Below are 17,362 nucleotides of genomic sequence, written 5' to 3'. Positions count from 1 at the left end.
CCTGTTTGAATTCCTCTAATCACTTTTCCACCCCACCAATAGCACAGAAACAGCCCAAAGTCACTGTGGTGCATTATTCCACCTCATCTTCTTCGACCTCGCTGCTCCTTTGACATGATCGACCACACCATCGGTGGGACTGACCTTACTTGATTCAAATCTTACCTATCCAAACATAGTCAGAGCATCTTTACCAATGGCATCTCTTCCCACCCCCACTATCACTTAATGAGTATCCCAAGAATTCAATCTTAGCCCCCTCCTCTTCCTCATCTACATGTTGCTTCTTGGTGACATCATCTACAGACATGGGGTCGGCTTCTACATATGTGCTGATGATTCCTAGCTCTACATCTCCACCACCTCTCTTGAGGCACCTGGCCACTGTCTCCGACTGAACCAGACTGTTTGCAACCTCAGTGTTCTATTCAATCTCGAACTGGGATTCCAACCCAATACTCTCTCCATCACAAAGACCGCTTACTTCCACCTCTATAACACCTCCCACTTCATCACCTATCTCAGCCCACCTGCCACTGAAACTCTTATCCATACCTTTGTTACCATCAGACGCGACTATTCCAATGCTTTCCTGGCCAGGCTCCCTCCTCCACCCTCTGTAACTTTCAGCTCATTCAAAACTTTGCTGCCCATATACTATCCCACACCAAGTCATGCTGACCTACATTGGCTCTTGGTTTCCCAATGCTTCAAAATTAAAATTTTCAACTGCATGTTTAAATCCCTGCATGGCCTTAGCTCGCACTATCTCTGTAACCTCCTCCAGTGCAAGCCCCCTCTAACTCCGGCCTCTTGCGCATCCCATCCTCCCTTTGCAGTGCTTTCAGCTGCCTAGGTCCCACACTCACGTCCAAAACTTCTCAGCCTCTCCACCTCTCTTTATGACCCTCCTTAACACCCACCTCTTCGACCAAGCTTTTGGTTATGCTTCCGAATCTCTCCTTCTTTGACTCAAGAGTCTATTTTTTTCATAATGCTTCTCTAAAGAACCTTGGCATGTATTTCGACATTAAAGGTGCTATATAAATACAAGTTGTTGTTTTTAGCCATCCCAATCTATTTTTCACTTTCTTTTTAGGTCCATGTATAGCATGCATTATTACCTAGCCAAGGAGGAAAACAGGGCACTTGATATTTGCCAATGCAGCCTATGAGCTGGTTATTAGATGTGTGAGAGCACTCCATGGTGGCACAATCTTCCACTGAACATAACATTAATCTATTATTTTAATGCAAAGTTATTCCTAATTAAAAAGATCAATCAATAATTGTTGTCTTAAAAATTTGACCTTCCTGTAAAACAGACTTACCTCATATGTTATTTTCAGACTAGACTGAAGTAATATCGGGGTGAACTTTGGATGGCTTTCAGCTGTAAGCCAAAGACGGAAATTTGTATGTGGCTCAAGTCTATTCAGCTCCTATTGAAAAAGACAATAGAAAATGAGTTAACTCACTGAAAAACTGCAATCTTTATTTTTTTGATTTAAACTTCACAATTTTCTTGCTGACCTAAGATGCATCAGTATATCACTCTGTAATATTATAAAGGCAAAACAGATTGCTAAGACTTACACCTTAAAATATCTGTCACTCAATTACATATTTAAAAATGTGTCCTTATGAAGGTAGAAGGCATCAGATTTGCAACAGCACTCGAGTTTAAAAAAATTAAATTTAACTTAGAATGGCAAATCAATATAAGAACTGATTGCTGCATAAAACTGGCAATGACCAGGTATAATTAAACAAACTCACAAATGGCAATTTTTATAATAAACAGTAGCAATGTATGTTTTGTCTTTTTATTTGCACATTTCATATAACTTGAAAACCAATACAACAACAACTTTGAAGAAATACTATAGCTTCAGTAGGAGGGAAACTAATTTACATGGGTGACTGATGGGTGCATCTCCAGCACCTACCTACCCCATGCTCCAAAATCTCCAGAGCCTGGCAGCCATTTCAAAGGTTTGTGGGATGTCTAGTCCCACTTCCAGAGATCCCATAGCCACCCCTCATAAGGGGGAAATGAAAGAATTAAAAAAGAAGTTATCCTGTTTCAGGGGTCCAGGCCACTTGCCTGCCCTGAACCCTTGGTGAGGCCAGTTGCACCTTTCTGGAGGCCAGTAAACCTCATTGTATTGTGTGTAGTGGCTTACAGTCTAACATCAGGCCTCTGGCAGACTGCAACTGAGGAAAGTCCTGGCCTGGGAATCCCCAGCCTCAGCCCTATTTCTGCCCTTTGGCGTCACTGGCCTTGTATTAGCTAGGGGCAGATTCCGTCCCTTACAAGGCCCTGAGGGAACTCTAGGCATAGGCTGGGACCCAGCATATCCAGATGTATGAGGCAGGAGAATGGGAACGTCCCCTCTCAACTCATTCAAATGACTATGCCTTGCCTATGCCAACTGGAGGTGCAGACCAAACTCTGCCCCCACTCCTAAGAAAGTCACAGACATCCAGGATCAAGTGTATGGTACACATACTGATTGAGAACTGCACGGATAGGTTTTTACTAAAATAAAAACAATTGTGCAAAAACATATTGATATAAGTAATAGAACTCTGTGAATTAAGTGTTTGGTTGCTTTCATAGGTTTCAACATTTTAAGTTTTAGTATTTTAAATTATATTAGAAATAGTAAGACAATCATTTGTAGCCACTATAACAAAATAAGGACCTATTTTCTGAAGGATGTAAAACAACTCTTAAATGCTGAACTTGATTGTAAAGGGGGTAAAAGCAGGAATAAATTGTCACAAAACATATTTAAAAGTTCTTTATCTGAACGCATGCAGCATTCGTAACAAAATAGACGAGTTGACGGTACAAATAACTACACATGGGTATGATCTGGTTGCCATTACAGAAACATGGCTGCAAGGTGACCATGACTGGGAACTAAACATCCAGGGGTATTTGACAATTAGGAAGGACAGACAGAAAGGAAAGGGAGGCGGGGTGGCTATGTTAATAAAGGATGGAATCACTGCAATAGTGAGAAATGATATTGGGTCAAAGGATCAGGATAGTGTAACAGTTTGGGTGGAGATAAAGAATAATAAGGGGAAAAAGTCACTAGTGGGCGTAGTCTATAGGCCTCCTAACAGTTGCAACTCTGTTGGTCGGAGTATAAATCAGGAAATAGTTGGGGCTTGTAATAAGGGAACAGCTATAATCATGGGGGATTTTAACTTTCATATTGATTGGACAAATCAAATTGGGCAGGGCAGCCTTGAGGAAGAGTTCATAGAGTGCATTAGGGATGGGTTCCTTGAGCAGTATGTTACTGAACCAACCAGGGGGCAGGCAGTCTTAGACCTGGTCCTGTGTAATGAGACAGGATTAATAAAAAATGTCCTAGTAAAGGATCCCCTTGGAATGAGTGACCATAACATGGTTGAATTCCAAATTCAGTTGGAGGGTGAGAGAGTTGGATCTCAAACCAGCGTACTAAGCCTTAAATAAAGGAGACTATGAAGGTATGAGAGCAGAGTTGACTAAAGTGGACTGGGAAAATAGATTAAAGTGTAAGACGGTACATGAGCAGTGGTGTACATTCAAAGAGATATTTCACAACTTCCAAGAAAAATATATTCCACTGAGGAAAAAGGGGCGTAAAAGAAAAGACAGCCATCCGTGGCTAAGTAAAGTAATAAAGGATAGTATCCGACTGAAAACAAGGGCATATAAAGTAGCCAAATCTAGTGGGAGGATAGAAGATTGGGAAGCATTTAAAAGCCAGCAAAGAATAACTAAAAGATTAATTAAGAAAGGGAAGGTAGATTATGAAAGTAAACTAGCAAAAAATATAAAAACAGATAGCAAGAGTTTCTACAGCTATATAAAAAGAAAAAGGGTGGCTAAAGTGAATGTTCGTCCCTTAGAGGACGAGACCGGGAAATTAGTGGTGGGGAACATGGAGATGGCAAAAACGCTGAACAAATATTTTGTATCAGTCTTTACAGTAGAGGACACTAAAAATATCCCAACACTGGACAAACAGAGGGCTATAGGGGGGGAGGAGTTAAACACGATTAAAATCACTAAGGAGGTGGTACTTGGTAAGATAATGGGACTAAAGGCGGATAAATCCCCTGGACCTGATGGCTTACATCCTAGGGTCTTGAGCGAAGTAGCGGTAGGGATTGTGGATGCATTAGTGGTAATTTTCCAAAACTCCCTGGATTCAGGAAAGGTCCCAGCAGATTGGAAAACTGGTAATGTAACGCCCTTATTTAAAAAGGGAAGTAGAAAAATGGCTGGAAACTATAGACCAGTTAGCCTAACATCTGTGGTTGGTAAAATGTTGGAGTCCATTATTAAGGAAGCAGTAACAGGACATTTGGATCAGCATAATTTAATCGGACAGAGTCAGCATGGTTTTATGAAGGGGAAGTCATGTTTGACAAATTTGCTCGAATTCTTTGAGGACGTAACAAACAGGGTGGATAAAAGGGAACCAGTGGATGTGGTGTATTTGGACTTCCAAAAGGCATTTGACAAGGTGCCACACAAAAGATTACTGTACAAGATAAAAAAATCACGGGATTGGGGGTAATATACTGGCATGGGTGGAAGATTGGCTAACAGAAAACAGAGAGTTGGGATAAATGGTTCATTCTCGGGTTGGCAATCAGTGACTAGTGGTGTTCCGCAGGGGTCACTGCTGGGACCCCAACTCTTTACAATCTATATTAACGATTTGGAGGAAGGGACCGAGTGCAACGTATCCAAGTTTGCCGACGATACAAAGATGGGAGGGAAAGCAGTGAGTGAGGAGGACATAAAAAACCTGCAAAAGGACATAGACAGGCTAAGTGAGTGGGCAGAAATTTGGCAGATGGAATATAATGTTGGAAAGTGTGAGGTTATGCACTTTGGCAGAAAAAATCAAAGAGCAAGTTATTATCTAAATGGAAAGAAACTGCAAAGTGCTACAGTACAAAGGGATCTGGGGGTCCTGGTGCATGAAACACAGAAGGTTAGTATGCAGGTACAGCAGGTGATCAGGAAGGCCAATGGAATCTTGGCTTTTATTGCAAGGGGGTTGGAGTATAAAAGCAGGGAAGTCTTGCTGCAGTTATACAGGGTGCTGGTGAGGCCACACCTGGAATACTGCGTACTGTTTTGGTTTCCATATTTAAGAAAGGATATACTTGCTCTCGCGGCAGTTCAGAGGAGGTTCACTCGGTTGATTCCGGAGATGAGGGGGTTGACTTATGAGGAAAGGTTGAGTAGGTTGGGCCTCTACTCATTGGAGTTCAGAAGAATGAGAGGCGATCTTATCGAAACATATAAGATTATGAGGGGGCTTGATCGGGTGGATGTGGTAAGGATGCTTCCACTGATGGGTGAGACTAGAACTAGGGGGCATAATCTTAGAATAAGGGGCTGCCCTTTCAAAACTGAGATGAGGAGAAACTTCTTCACTCAGAGGGTAGTAAATCTATGGAATTTGCTACCTCAGAGAGCTGTGGAAGCTGCGACATTAAATAAATTTAAAACGGAGATAGACAGTTTCCTAGCTGATAAGGGAATTAGGGGTTACGGGGAGCGGGCAGGGAAGTGGACATGAGTCTAGGTTCGGATCAGCCATGATCCTATTGAATGGCGAGCAGGCCCGAGGGGCCGTATGGCCTACTCCTGCTCCTACTTCTTATGTTCTTATGTTTATTTTTCTTCGGGGGACTGATTGGCCCACTGGGTTAATACAAGGTCCTTTTATTCCTGGGACTTAGGTTTGAAATCAGCCCAGACTGGGGATGAAAGAAAGGGCCCTAATATAATGAGCTGATTTTTAACTGCTGGCCACCCATTTCTCACCTGAGAACAGGCAGACGGCAATTGAAAATCAGCTATGGCCCCTCGGCCTCCTGAGGCCCATATGATGTAGTTTTTAGGTAGGCCTTAAAATCATGTTAAAAGTTGACCTGCTTGTGTTTGTGATGCATTTCAAGCTTAAGAGAAGGACTACTGTATGACAATACACAACTTTCTTTTGCAACTGCAATGGGTTCTCCTCTGCAACTTCTGCAGGGTACTTCTGTTGTGTCTGAATGTTTTCCTCCTCTGTGGTCTCCTTGATGGTGCCTATTTGCAAGCTGAAATATTCTACCCATTTGTTGTCTTTGTGGAAACTACCAGGGTATCAAATATTGACTTGCATAATGTGATGGTGATGGTCTCAAACAAGCTGAACATTCAGAGAGTGGAATCATTTCCTATTCATGTAGGTAATGGCATTATGCGATGGAGCATATATAGGGCCACATGGGTGCAATCTATAATCTATAATCCACTAGGCCTTTATGAAGCCTATGACTATAATATTGTATACACCCCTCATGTGGCTATCTGTTTTCCATTCGATCAGGTCGGGAAATTCAAAATGGAGGTTAAAAAAGAGGCTTCCAGCCTCATTATAATATTTAAATTGATGTACCACCCCCTGGGAGCGGGTTGGTCGCCCGGTAAAACCAGAAGTGGACGGGTTAGAGGTGGTGTTCTGGGCCGATGGACATTATGTGACATTCTGAACATTTTATGTGTACAGATAGCACCCTCTGGTGGCGGTTATTGTGTTAACAGTTTGTATGCTGGAAAGGTCATCTGACCTTTCTTCCTGTGTGAGGTCATTTGACCTTTGTTCCTTTCTTCCTGTGTGAGGTCATTTGACCTTTGTTCCTTTCTTCCTGTGTGAGGTCATTTGACCTTTGTTCCTTTCTTCCTGTGTGAGGTCATTTGACCTTCCTACCTTTCTTCCTGTTGACCCCAGGAAGCAGTTTTACCAGGAAGAACCTGACTTGAGTAATGGAGAATTCCATGAGGGATTTTCAATCCAGTGTAATCTGACTTCATATGTTAGGCCAAACGCAATATCTGTGAGTATCTTTAGTTCGTAGCATAATAGCAATGTTGTCAGAGTAATATTTTGATAATACTATGTTTATAAAAGGTTAATATTTAATAGTTACAGAAGTTAGTTACAAATGTTAGTTAGTTATACAATTAGTCTATTCTACTGTTGTAAATATGTTTATATCTTGTGTAATATCGAATGTGTAGTACTCAGTTTATGTACAAAACATACTTTGTCTTTGTTTACAGTTTCACAAATTTGTTCAAGTAAAGGCTTCAAACAGCAAACCGCTTCACGAAGAATTATTTTGAATAGAATGTTTAACTTGCTGGATAACTAGATAGGAGCACGTCTAGCGCGGCCAGTACAGGTGGGATCAGGTCGGAAATCCCATTTTAAACAATTTAACTGTCCCCATGCGCCAAACCCATCTGTTTTTTAGAGGAAAATTCCGGCCATTGTATGTCACAAGAAATAAAAGACACCAAGGTAATTTCTGGGCTGGAGCAAATGGCTCCACAAGAAGCTTCTGAACCATTTGTGTTGTACACTGGGAATCAGCATTTTAATTGATGTCTCAGCTTGACCACATTTCGCAACAAAAATCTGTATATTCCCGACAAATCCAAAGTGACAAATTTGAATAAAATAGAAATGATTCAATAATCAGATTGGTTGAAGGCTTAACTGGAGGCTGTCGGTCAGGTGACAAGAGAAAGCAATGGTAATTTCTTGCCTTTGTTGCCATTCATACCAAACCAGGTCCAGTTTTTGCAGACTTGTAAAGGAATTGAAATTAGTGCGTATTCTTGTAACAATTGGCATAAAAATTAATTTCTTCAGATTCTGAGACACAAGTTCAGGGCTGATCCAGACTGATGGGATTGCGGGTCCTGTCCCTAGCTCTACTTATTAGCTCATTAGCCTGCTAATCATTGTATATTCTTTCCTGATAGGCTATTGGTGCTGTTCACCAGTGTTTCCAGTTCTCTTGGCCATTCATTTTTTGAGGGTCTGGATTGACTGAAGATGACTAATGGTGAGACTTAAAAATGAGCTCAAAAGAGTTCAGTTGTAATTTGAGCTGCGAGTAAAAAATGTTTTCTGTTTTTCCTCCCCTCCTTCTCCTAAAGACATTGAGTCCTTGCTGATGTTGGTTCTATTCAGTACAAGTGGCCTTTATTCACGTGTGAATTTTGACAGGGATATAGGCAAGCAAGGTCGATGACCTTCTGATGAAAGGTCATCGATCTGAAATGTTAACTCTGTTTCTCTCTCCACAGATTTTGCCTGACCCACTGAGTATTTCCAGCATTTTCTGTTTTTATTTCAGATTTCCAGCATCCGCAGTATTTTGCTTTTATATAAGCAAGCAATTCAACTGTGGGAGACATCACAGCTGAGCCCAACCTTGTTGTCTCAGCTTGATCATATGGCATCTACGCATCTGCATACTTTCTTCTCATCACTGACCCAGGCTGGCTGAGGCCAATTATAGTACACCCATCACTGTGCTGTCAGCAGCCACCTACCCACTGGATACACTCACTGAATCATTAGGGAAGTCAGTTTGCTTCTAAAGGTCTAAATGTTTACTTACTTCCTACCTCATAATACTGCAGTTCGTGCTGTTTTATATTCTGTGCACCCAGTCAAAACTGCTAGAAAACAGTTTAATTACTATTCAGGCTTAGCCTTGCCTGCCGGCAGCACTTACCGGAAATTCGGGCAATGCACACAATTTTCCAACCTTTTAAAAAAAGTCACACACAACTGCACCCAAATTTCCTAGGCAGGCAAAACTCCGCCAGCAGCAGAAAGGAGGAATATTATCCCTTTAAAAAAATGTGTGATACGGTGGTCTTTTTAAGAGAGAATCTTGCATAAACAGATCTTTAAAAAGCTCTTTCACTGTTTTGTTTTAATATATTTTTTTAAATCATTCATGGGATCTGGGCATCACTGGCAAGGCCAGCATTTATTGCCCATCCCTAATTGCCCTCGAGAAGGTGGTGCTGAGCTGCCTTCTTGAACCGCTGCAGTCCGTGCGGTGAAGGTACTCCCACAGTGTTGTTAGGGAGGGAGCTCCAGGATTTTGACCCAGCGACGATGAAGGATCGGTGATATATTTCCAAGTCAGGATGGTGTGTGACTTGGAGGGGAACTTGGAGATGGTGGTGTTCCCATGCGCCTGCTGCCCTTGTCCTTCTAGGTGGTAGAGGTCGCGGGTTTGGGAGGTGCTGCCGAAGGAGCCTTGGCGAATTGCTGCAGTGCATCTTGTAGATGGTACACACTGCAGCCACGGTATGCCGGTGGTGGAGGGAGTGAATATTTAAGGTGGTGGATGGGGTGCCAATCAAGCGGGCTGCTTTGTCTTGGATGGTGTCGAGCTTCTTGAGTGTTGCTGGAGCTGCACTCATCCAGGCAAGTGGAGAGTATTCGATCACACTCCTTACTTGTGCCTTGTAGATGGTGGAAAGGCTCAGTTATCAGATTTGGATCTTCTTTTAAAAATTCATGAGCTGCTTTTTCTATAAAACATATTTTTCACATTACAACAGAGTCGCTGAGTCTGCAATATATTTAAATTTCTGTGTTAAAGTAGATGAGAAGTTAGGAGCTAAATTGAAAAGCAGGGCCTCACGGGTAATAATCTCAGGATTAGGCTAGGGCATGTTTAGTCAGGAGACAAATAGCTGAACGGATAGCAAATTAGCTAAAAAATAGAAAGCAGATGAGATGGGGTAAAGGGTAGTTATTCAGATTTGAGGAAGGTAGAAAGCGGTGTTCCACAAGGATCAGTGTTGGAACCACTGTTATTCATAATTTATATTAATGCAGGTACAAGTAACTCAACATTAAAATTTGCAGATGACACCAAACTGGGGGTATAGCTAACACGGAGGAAGAGTGCAATATAATACAAGAAGACATTAGAAAACGTGCAGACTGGGTAGTTAAGTGGCAAACTTACTTTAACATAGATAAATGTGAGGTGATGCACTTTGGTAGTTAAAATACAAACATCACCTATACCTTAGAAAATAAGAAACTAAATGGGGTAGAAGTGCAAAGGGATCTCCGATACAGGTTAACAAATCATTAAAAGCAGCATCGCAGGTCAGCAGAGCAATTAAAAATGCTAACAAAACACTGAGATTTATTTCCAGGGGTATAGAATTCAAAAGTAGTGAAGTTACGTTAAACTTGTATAGGACCCTGGTCAGGCCGCAAGTACTGTGCACAGTTCTAGGCCTGGAAATTGGGGAATGCTGGAAACCTGCCGGTAACATTGGCAGTCAAGGATAACGTCCACCAGTCGAGAAAGCACAGGTAGTACCAGCATTTTGGTACTGCCTGCTCATTAGCATCAGCGTGGCTGTGATTTTCTAGTGCAATGCGATCTTTGCAGCGCTAATCTCAGAAGGAGGCCAAAGGTTGCCTCTGTCTCCCGGTCACAGTGTAGGGGAACGGAGAAGAAAGGAGCGACCTGAACAGTTGCTGTACGTGCTCCAAAAATATTCGCTGCCACCCAATGTTTGTCGATTTTTTGTTTGTTTATGACATGAATGCAGATACAGGAAACTTTGTGTTATCCGGAGGCTAAATGTCCGGAATGCTCGAGCCACCGGCAAAAATCAGGTGCCGTTTTCGTTAGTTTTTTTTTCTTCTCGTTGCTTTTTTCCTCAACAGTCAAGCTCTGCAAGGTCTGCTGAAGCTGTTGCTAAGCTACAGAGACGCTACAGAGACGCTTGGACTGTTTAGAAGCTGTTGCTAAGCAACAGGGTTTGTTGACAGATACGGAGCTCAGAAGCTTCTGTATCTTTCAACATTAGCGCTGGAGTGTCCGGCAGTAGCTCGGTCCCGTCGGTGCCGGATAGCACAAAGTTTCCTGTAAAAGAGATTTTATCACAGATCATCTTCAATCGTTGCAATGGAGTTCACCCATTGATTTACTGACCCACAAACACTGTAGGCCTCCCAGAAAGCTGCCAGAAAATGCAACCCCACCCCCCACCCCGCTGCCCTGGATGGGCAAGAAATGAAAGTTTAAAAGAAGAACCTTAGCAAAGGAGGCATTTGAAGTTCCGGCGTCCAACCCCATAAGTCCTGCCAGATTCCTCATGGCCATTAACGCTGCTGAAAGACCTGTTAGCGGCAGCACTCACAAGCATAATTTAGCGTAGGCGGCAATGGGAGAGGACAACTCCGAAATGGATGAGCTGGCGCCAACTCGCCGTTGCACATCAATTCATTAAAATACCGTCGTTGATAGCAGGCAAGGCAGCGCTGCCGACAGCCAAAAGTGGCAGCCGCCGTGGGACCCACCACTAGTGGGCAGAAGAACGCCGGCTGCCAATTTTTTCGCCATTTCCTGGCACTAATGGGTGGAGCAAACCACCCGAATTTCTAGGCCCTATTCTCCATACTATAAAAAAAGGCTGTAGACGCAATGGAGAAAGACTTACAAGGGTGGTACCAGAACTGAGAGATTACAGCTACAGTATTAGGAAAGATTTAACAGGTTGGAGCATTTTGGCAATGAGAAATCTTGACACATAAATGTGACCAAGAAGTTTTGATGTTAGGAAGAAAGATTAGTGTACATGAAGTGCATACCTTACATAGGATTTTAATTTTAATGCATTGTGAATTTAGATTTTTGATACTTGTTATCTTCTGATGGTGTATAGTGCTCGGCTAATATTTAGTTTTGAATATATGGTACAATTATTTCTCTTACTTGCCCTAGCACTTTCATCCGGAAAACAAGTGTGGGGATCGCGGTGCGTTCATTGCGTTACAGGCAGCAAGGTAAATTCGTGCAGCCTGCTGTTTTACACAACTGCTGCATGCAGCCAGCGCTACTCGCGATGTTCATTGGCTGCACACACCAGTAGGGGGCCTGATATTGTGAGTGGCTGGTGCTACTTAAAGGCAGCCTGCACCTCTTCAAGGGGAGGTGCACTGTGGCTGCAAGATGTGGTGAGAGTCATTTGAAAACTCAATCTGTGCTCTTATACTTTAAGCAATGGCTGAATATGCGAGAGAGTGAGCACCAAGGTTTTCAGACAATGCACTGGAGGTCTTGGTGGAAGAGGTGTAAAGGAGAGATGTCCTGTATCCGCAGGGGGCAGGAGGCCCTCCAGACAGATGCTCTGGAGGCAGTTGGAAGAAGTAGCGGCCAAGGTCAATGCCAGGAGTGTTGCTCCAAGAGCATGGATGTAGTGCAGGAGGAAATTTAATAATCTGACACAAATTGTCAAGGTTAGTGAGTTCATCTTCAAATGACATATCCTACCAACTGCACCACTAGCCTCAACCACAGCTCAATTCACTACACCCCCATCTCCCACCGACCAACAATCTATACCAATCGTACACAGCCCTTCAATTCATATGCTTTACCTCACCCTCACACACTTAACATTGTTGAAAGCCTTGCACCCACAACTCGCAGCTCGCACACACTGGCAGCTATTCAACCGTTACAGGCACATCACCCAAACATATTGCAGGACACTCACTGACACACTTCCCTCTTTCTTGCAGGAGAAGGTGGCGCATAACAGCAAGCAGCAAGGAACTGGAGGAAGACAAGTGTGCTTGCACGTTTTAACTCCCATGGAGGAGACAGCGCTGGCCATCATTGGAAGCAGCATTACTGAGGCTGTGGCCACTGGCGGCACTGAAGCGATCTCCTTCAGCCCACCCCCCCACCCCCATTAGGATAGAGGAGGGATTTGCATGTGGTGAAACACAGAGCACAAGTGCACAGGAGCCAGGAAGGTGGGAAAAGGATAGCACAGGTGCCAGCTCACTGGAGGGTTAGAACATAAGAAATAGGAGCAGGAATAGGCCACTTGGCTCCTCGAGCCTTCTCCGCCATTCAATAATATCATGGCTGATCTTGGGTTCAAAGCCACTTCCCTGCCCGCTCCCCATAACCCTTAAATGTATTTAATGACCCAGCCTCCACGGCTTTCTGGGGCAGAGAATTCCACAGATTTATGACCCTCTGAGAGAAGAAATTCCTCCTCATCTCAGTTCTAAAAGGGCGACCCTTTAGTCTGAAACTATGCTCCAGAGTTCTAGATTCCCCCACGAGGGGAAACATCCTCTCTGCATCTACCTTGTCGAACCCCTCAGTATCTTATATGTTTCAATAAGATCACCTCTCATTCTTCTAAATTCCAATGAATATAGGCCCAACCTGCTCAACCTTTCTTCATAAGTCAACCCCCTCATCTCTGAAATTAACCTAGTGTATCGTCTCTGAACTGCCTCCAATGCAAGTACATCCTTCCTTAAATAAGGAGACCAAAACTGTACACAGTACTCAAGGTGTGGTCTCACCAATACCCTGTACAGCTGTAGCAGGACTTCCCTGCTTTTATACTCCAACCCCCTTGCAAAAAAAGCCAACATTCCATTTGCCTTTTTGATTACTTACTGTACCTGCATGCTAACTTTTTGTGTTTCATGCACAAGGACCCCCAGGTCCCTCTGAACTGTAGCATTTTGTAATCTCTCTCCATTTAAATAATAATTTGTTTTTTTATTTTTCCTGCCAAAGTGGATAACCTCGCACTTCCCCACATTATACTCCATCTGCCAAATGTTTGCCCACTCACTTAGCCTGTCTATATCCCTTTGCAGGTTCTTTGAGTCCTCTGCACAACTTGCTTTTCAACCCATCTTTGTATCATCCGCAAACTTGGCTACATTACACTCGGTCCTTTCATCCAAGTCATTAATGTAGATTGTAAATAGTTGAGGCCCCAGCACCGATCCCTGTGGCACCCTACTAGTTACCGTTTGCCAGCCGGAAAATGACCCATTTATCCCGACTCTCTGCTTTCTGTTAGTTAGCCAATTCTCTATCCATGCTAATATATTACCCCCAACTCCGTGAGCTCTTATCTTATGCAGTAACCTTTTATGTGGCACCTTATCGAATGCCTTCTGGGAATCCAAATGCACCACATCCACTGGTTCACCTTTGTCCACCCTGCTCGTTACATCCAGCAAACTCCAGCAAATTTGTTAAACATGATTTCCCTTTCATAAAACCATGCTGACTCTGCTTGACTGCATTATGATTTTCCAAATGCCCTGCTACTGCTTCCTTAAATGAAGGACTCCAGCATTTTCCCAACGACAGATGTTAGGCTAACTGGTCTATAGTTTCCTGCTTTTTGTCTCCCTACTTTCTTAAATAGGGTTGTTACATTTACGGTTTTCCAATCCACTGGGACCTCTCTAGAGTCCAGGGAATTTTGGGATATTGCAACCATCACATCCACTATCTCTGCAGCCACTTCTTTTAAGACCCGGGGATGCAGACCATCTGGTCCAGGGGAAAAAAGGCCCCACTGGGATTCAAACCCAGAATCTCCTGTTTACTAGAAGGCACTTTGACCAGCTAAGCCACGGAGCCAACTCACGCTCTCTCGCATGTTCAGTAGGTTCTGCTGCAGATGACTCAAATGAGGACTTCGATGGGCCAGGCTACAGAAGAAGGCTGATGGGTGTACATAACCAAATGCTTGGTGCACTGGAAAGCCTGTGCTCAATGTCAAAGAGCATGAAGGAGTCCAGCACTAACTTGGCACAGGGCTTTGTGCAGAGCTTGGAGCCCATCCTTTCCAACATGGAACGGGTGGTCACCTCCATCAGCACACCTGTGGAACCCACCATGATGCAGCATCTGATGGCCGATGTCACAGCTTCCATTACAGCATAAACAGCTTCCATTAAAGGTCTGAGTGCTGCAGTGGAAGCTCAGACTGCTGCCTTGCAAGCTCAGACTGCTGCAAACATGGCTCTGGATATCACAGTTCAAAGGGGCTTTCAGGGTGTCACAGCAGGCCATCAATCTGTAGGTTCAGTAGGATTGCTGAGACGCTGCCCAGCAGAGTGGCAGTGGCTCCATGGAGCTTGAACCTGCCTTACTCTCTCAGGATAACAACATTTATGCTGCCACCCCTGCCACTCTGCCAGTGCCCTCACTGTTGCCTGTCAGCCAGCCAGCCCAGACGGCTGCAGCCCGGGCAGAAGGTGCAGTCTGAAGCCAGGCTTTCAAGGCTCATAGTTGCTGAAGGTCACCCTCCAAGGCCATCTGCAGTCTTCTCAATTGGAGGTCAGCAGCCTTCCACCACCCATGCTGCAGCCACTGGGGAAGCACCTCTTAGGAGCACTAGGAGAGACAAAGGCACACGGAAGACAGGCACAAGGAAGACAGGCACTGAGAGTACGGTTGAGGTTACTGGTATCGTTCATTAATTATTTCATCACGTAGAGCCTAGGCAAAAAGGGGCTGTTTACGTTGTAGCCTCCCTTCCACTTCCTGTTCCTCCACTTCCTGTTGCACTTCCTCCTCCTCCTCCTCTCCTCAGCTTCTCGCCTGATAGGTGGCGGCAGGGGCTGTTCCCTCATCGTGGCAAGGTTGTGCAGCATGCAGAATACTACCACAAATCTTGATACCCACTCAGCTGAGTACAGCAGGGCTTCTCCAGAGCGGGCCAGTAGGCGGTAGCGTTGCTTGAGGACGCCAATGGTGTGCTCTATAATGTTCCTTGTGGCAGCATGGCTCTCACTGTAGGCTTGCTGTGCACATGTGCGTGGGTTCCGGACCGGAGTCATGAGTGAATAACACTTTTCGCCCAGTAGCCAGCCTTTGACTTGCCGTGGTGGTTCAAATGCAGTTGGCACAGAGGACTGCCGCAGAATGAAGGAATTGTGACTACTGCCAGGATAACGGGCATTCACCTGCGTAATGCGCTGCCAGTGGTCGCACACCAGCTGCACATTAAGTGGAATACCTTTCAGTTCATGAAAATGGCCCAGTTCAGATGAGGACGCAAGGCAATGTGTGTGCAGTCAATGACAGCTTGCAATTTGTGCAAATCCTCATGCTTGCTCTGCCTGCTTGTCTCTGACAAGAGGGAATGAGATGAAGCTGTCTCTCTATGTACAGAGAGCCTCAGTGACCTCCCTTATGCAGCAGTGTACTGCAAAATGCGAAATGTTGCTTAAATCTCCACCAGCAGCTTGGAAGGAGCCAGATGCATAAAAGTTAAGAGCCAAAGTCACCTTGGCTGCCACAGGCAATGCAGTCCTTGTCCTGCTTTGAGGTTGCAGTTGTGTTTGTAGCAGTTCACAGACTTCAGTCACGACCTCTTTAGCAAAGACGTCTCATGCATTGGTCCTCGCTGAAGTTGAGGTAAGAGAACTGCTCCCTAAAGACCTTTGGTGGATAGTGCCTCCTGGTGAGAGTCCTTCTCCACCTCCGCCTCCTCCTCTAGCAGTGGTGCCTGCTCTGCATGGTCACTCTGCATTCGCCAAGTCATGCTTAATTTCAAAAGAACGTTCTACCAGGCCACCCATGTCTGGAAACAATTTGTTTCAACACAAGCTTTTAAATGAACAAAAAACTACTAATACTTTATTTAATCGCGAGCACCAGCCAGACCACTCCCTGTACAATACTAAACATTTAGAAAAGTATAGGAAAGTTCCAAAAACATGTACAATTGGAGCAGCAGCCAAAAGAAATAATGCATCAACTAGCCTGTAAGTAATTCATGAACCCTTTAAATAGTACTGCTGGGGGTCCTTCATGCCGTTTAACATGGTGTTCATAGAATCATAGATATTTACGGCACAGAAGGAGGTTATTCGCCCCATCGTGCCCATAAGTTTTGTGTCATCTGAAAATTTTGAAATTGTGCCCTGTACACCCACGTCCAAGTCATTAATATATATATCAAGAAAAGCCGTGGTCTTAGAACCGACCCCTGGGGAACACCACTGTATACCTTCCTCCAGTCCAAAAAACAACCGTTCACCACTACTCTCTGTTTCCTATCATTTAGCCAATTCTGTATCCATGCTGCCACTGTCCCTTTTATTCCATGGGCTTCAACTTTGCTGGCAACCTATTATGTGGCACTTTGTCGAACGCCTTTTGGAAATCCATGTACACTACGTCAACCGTAACAACCCTCATCAACCCTCTCTGTTACCTCATCAAAGAACTCAATCAAGTTAGTTAAACATGATTTGCCTTTAACAAATCCGTGCTGGCTTTCCTTAATTAATCCACACTTGGCCAAGTGACTGTTAATTTTGTCCCTGATTACTGTTTCTAAAACTTCCCCACTACCAAGGTCAAACTGACTGGCCTGTAGTTGCTGGTGCCAGAAAACTGGAGAATTGCAAATGTTACACCCTTTTTTGAACAATGGTGTAACATTTGCAATTCTAGAGTCCTCGGGCACCACCCCCGTATCCAAGGAGGATTGGAATATTGGAATAATATCAGCAATTTCCTCCCTCAATTCTCTCAGCATCCTAGGATGCATCCCATCTGCTCCTAGTGATTTATCTACTTTAAGTACAGCCAGCCTTTCTAATACCTCCTCTTTATCAATTTTAACCTCCTCTTTATCAATTTTTATCCTATCAAG

At 44.0% G+C, this 17,362-nt stretch overlaps 1 protein-coding gene across 6 annotated transcripts in view; it reads right to left on the bottom strand.

Annotated features, from left to right (window-relative positions):
* The window catches only part of dync2h1 (dynein cytoplasmic 2 heavy chain 1), a 996,931-nt gene that overhangs the window by 258,067 nt on the left and 721,502 nt on the right, over positions 1 to 17,362 (bottom strand). For all 6 annotated transcript variants that reach the window (XM_085999037.1, XM_085999042.1, XM_085999039.1 and 3 more), the window contains one exon: positions 1,332 to 1,442. In XM_085999037.1, the coding sequence (XP_085855163.1) occupies positions 1,332 to 1,442 (111 nt within the window). The remainder of the gene's footprint in view (positions 1 to 1,331; positions 1,443 to 17,362) is intronic.

Source organism: Somniosus microcephalus, chromosome 10, assembly GCF_052327205.1.
Source record: "Somniosus microcephalus isolate GS21.2 chromosome 10, FLI_Smic_1.0, whole genome shotgun sequence".
Taxonomy (NCBI): domain Eukaryota; kingdom Metazoa; phylum Chordata; class Chondrichthyes; order Squaliformes; family Somniosidae; genus Somniosus; species Somniosus microcephalus.
The sequence above is the reverse complement of the archived record's forward strand: the minus strand, read 5'-3'. Positions and strand labels throughout refer to the sequence as shown.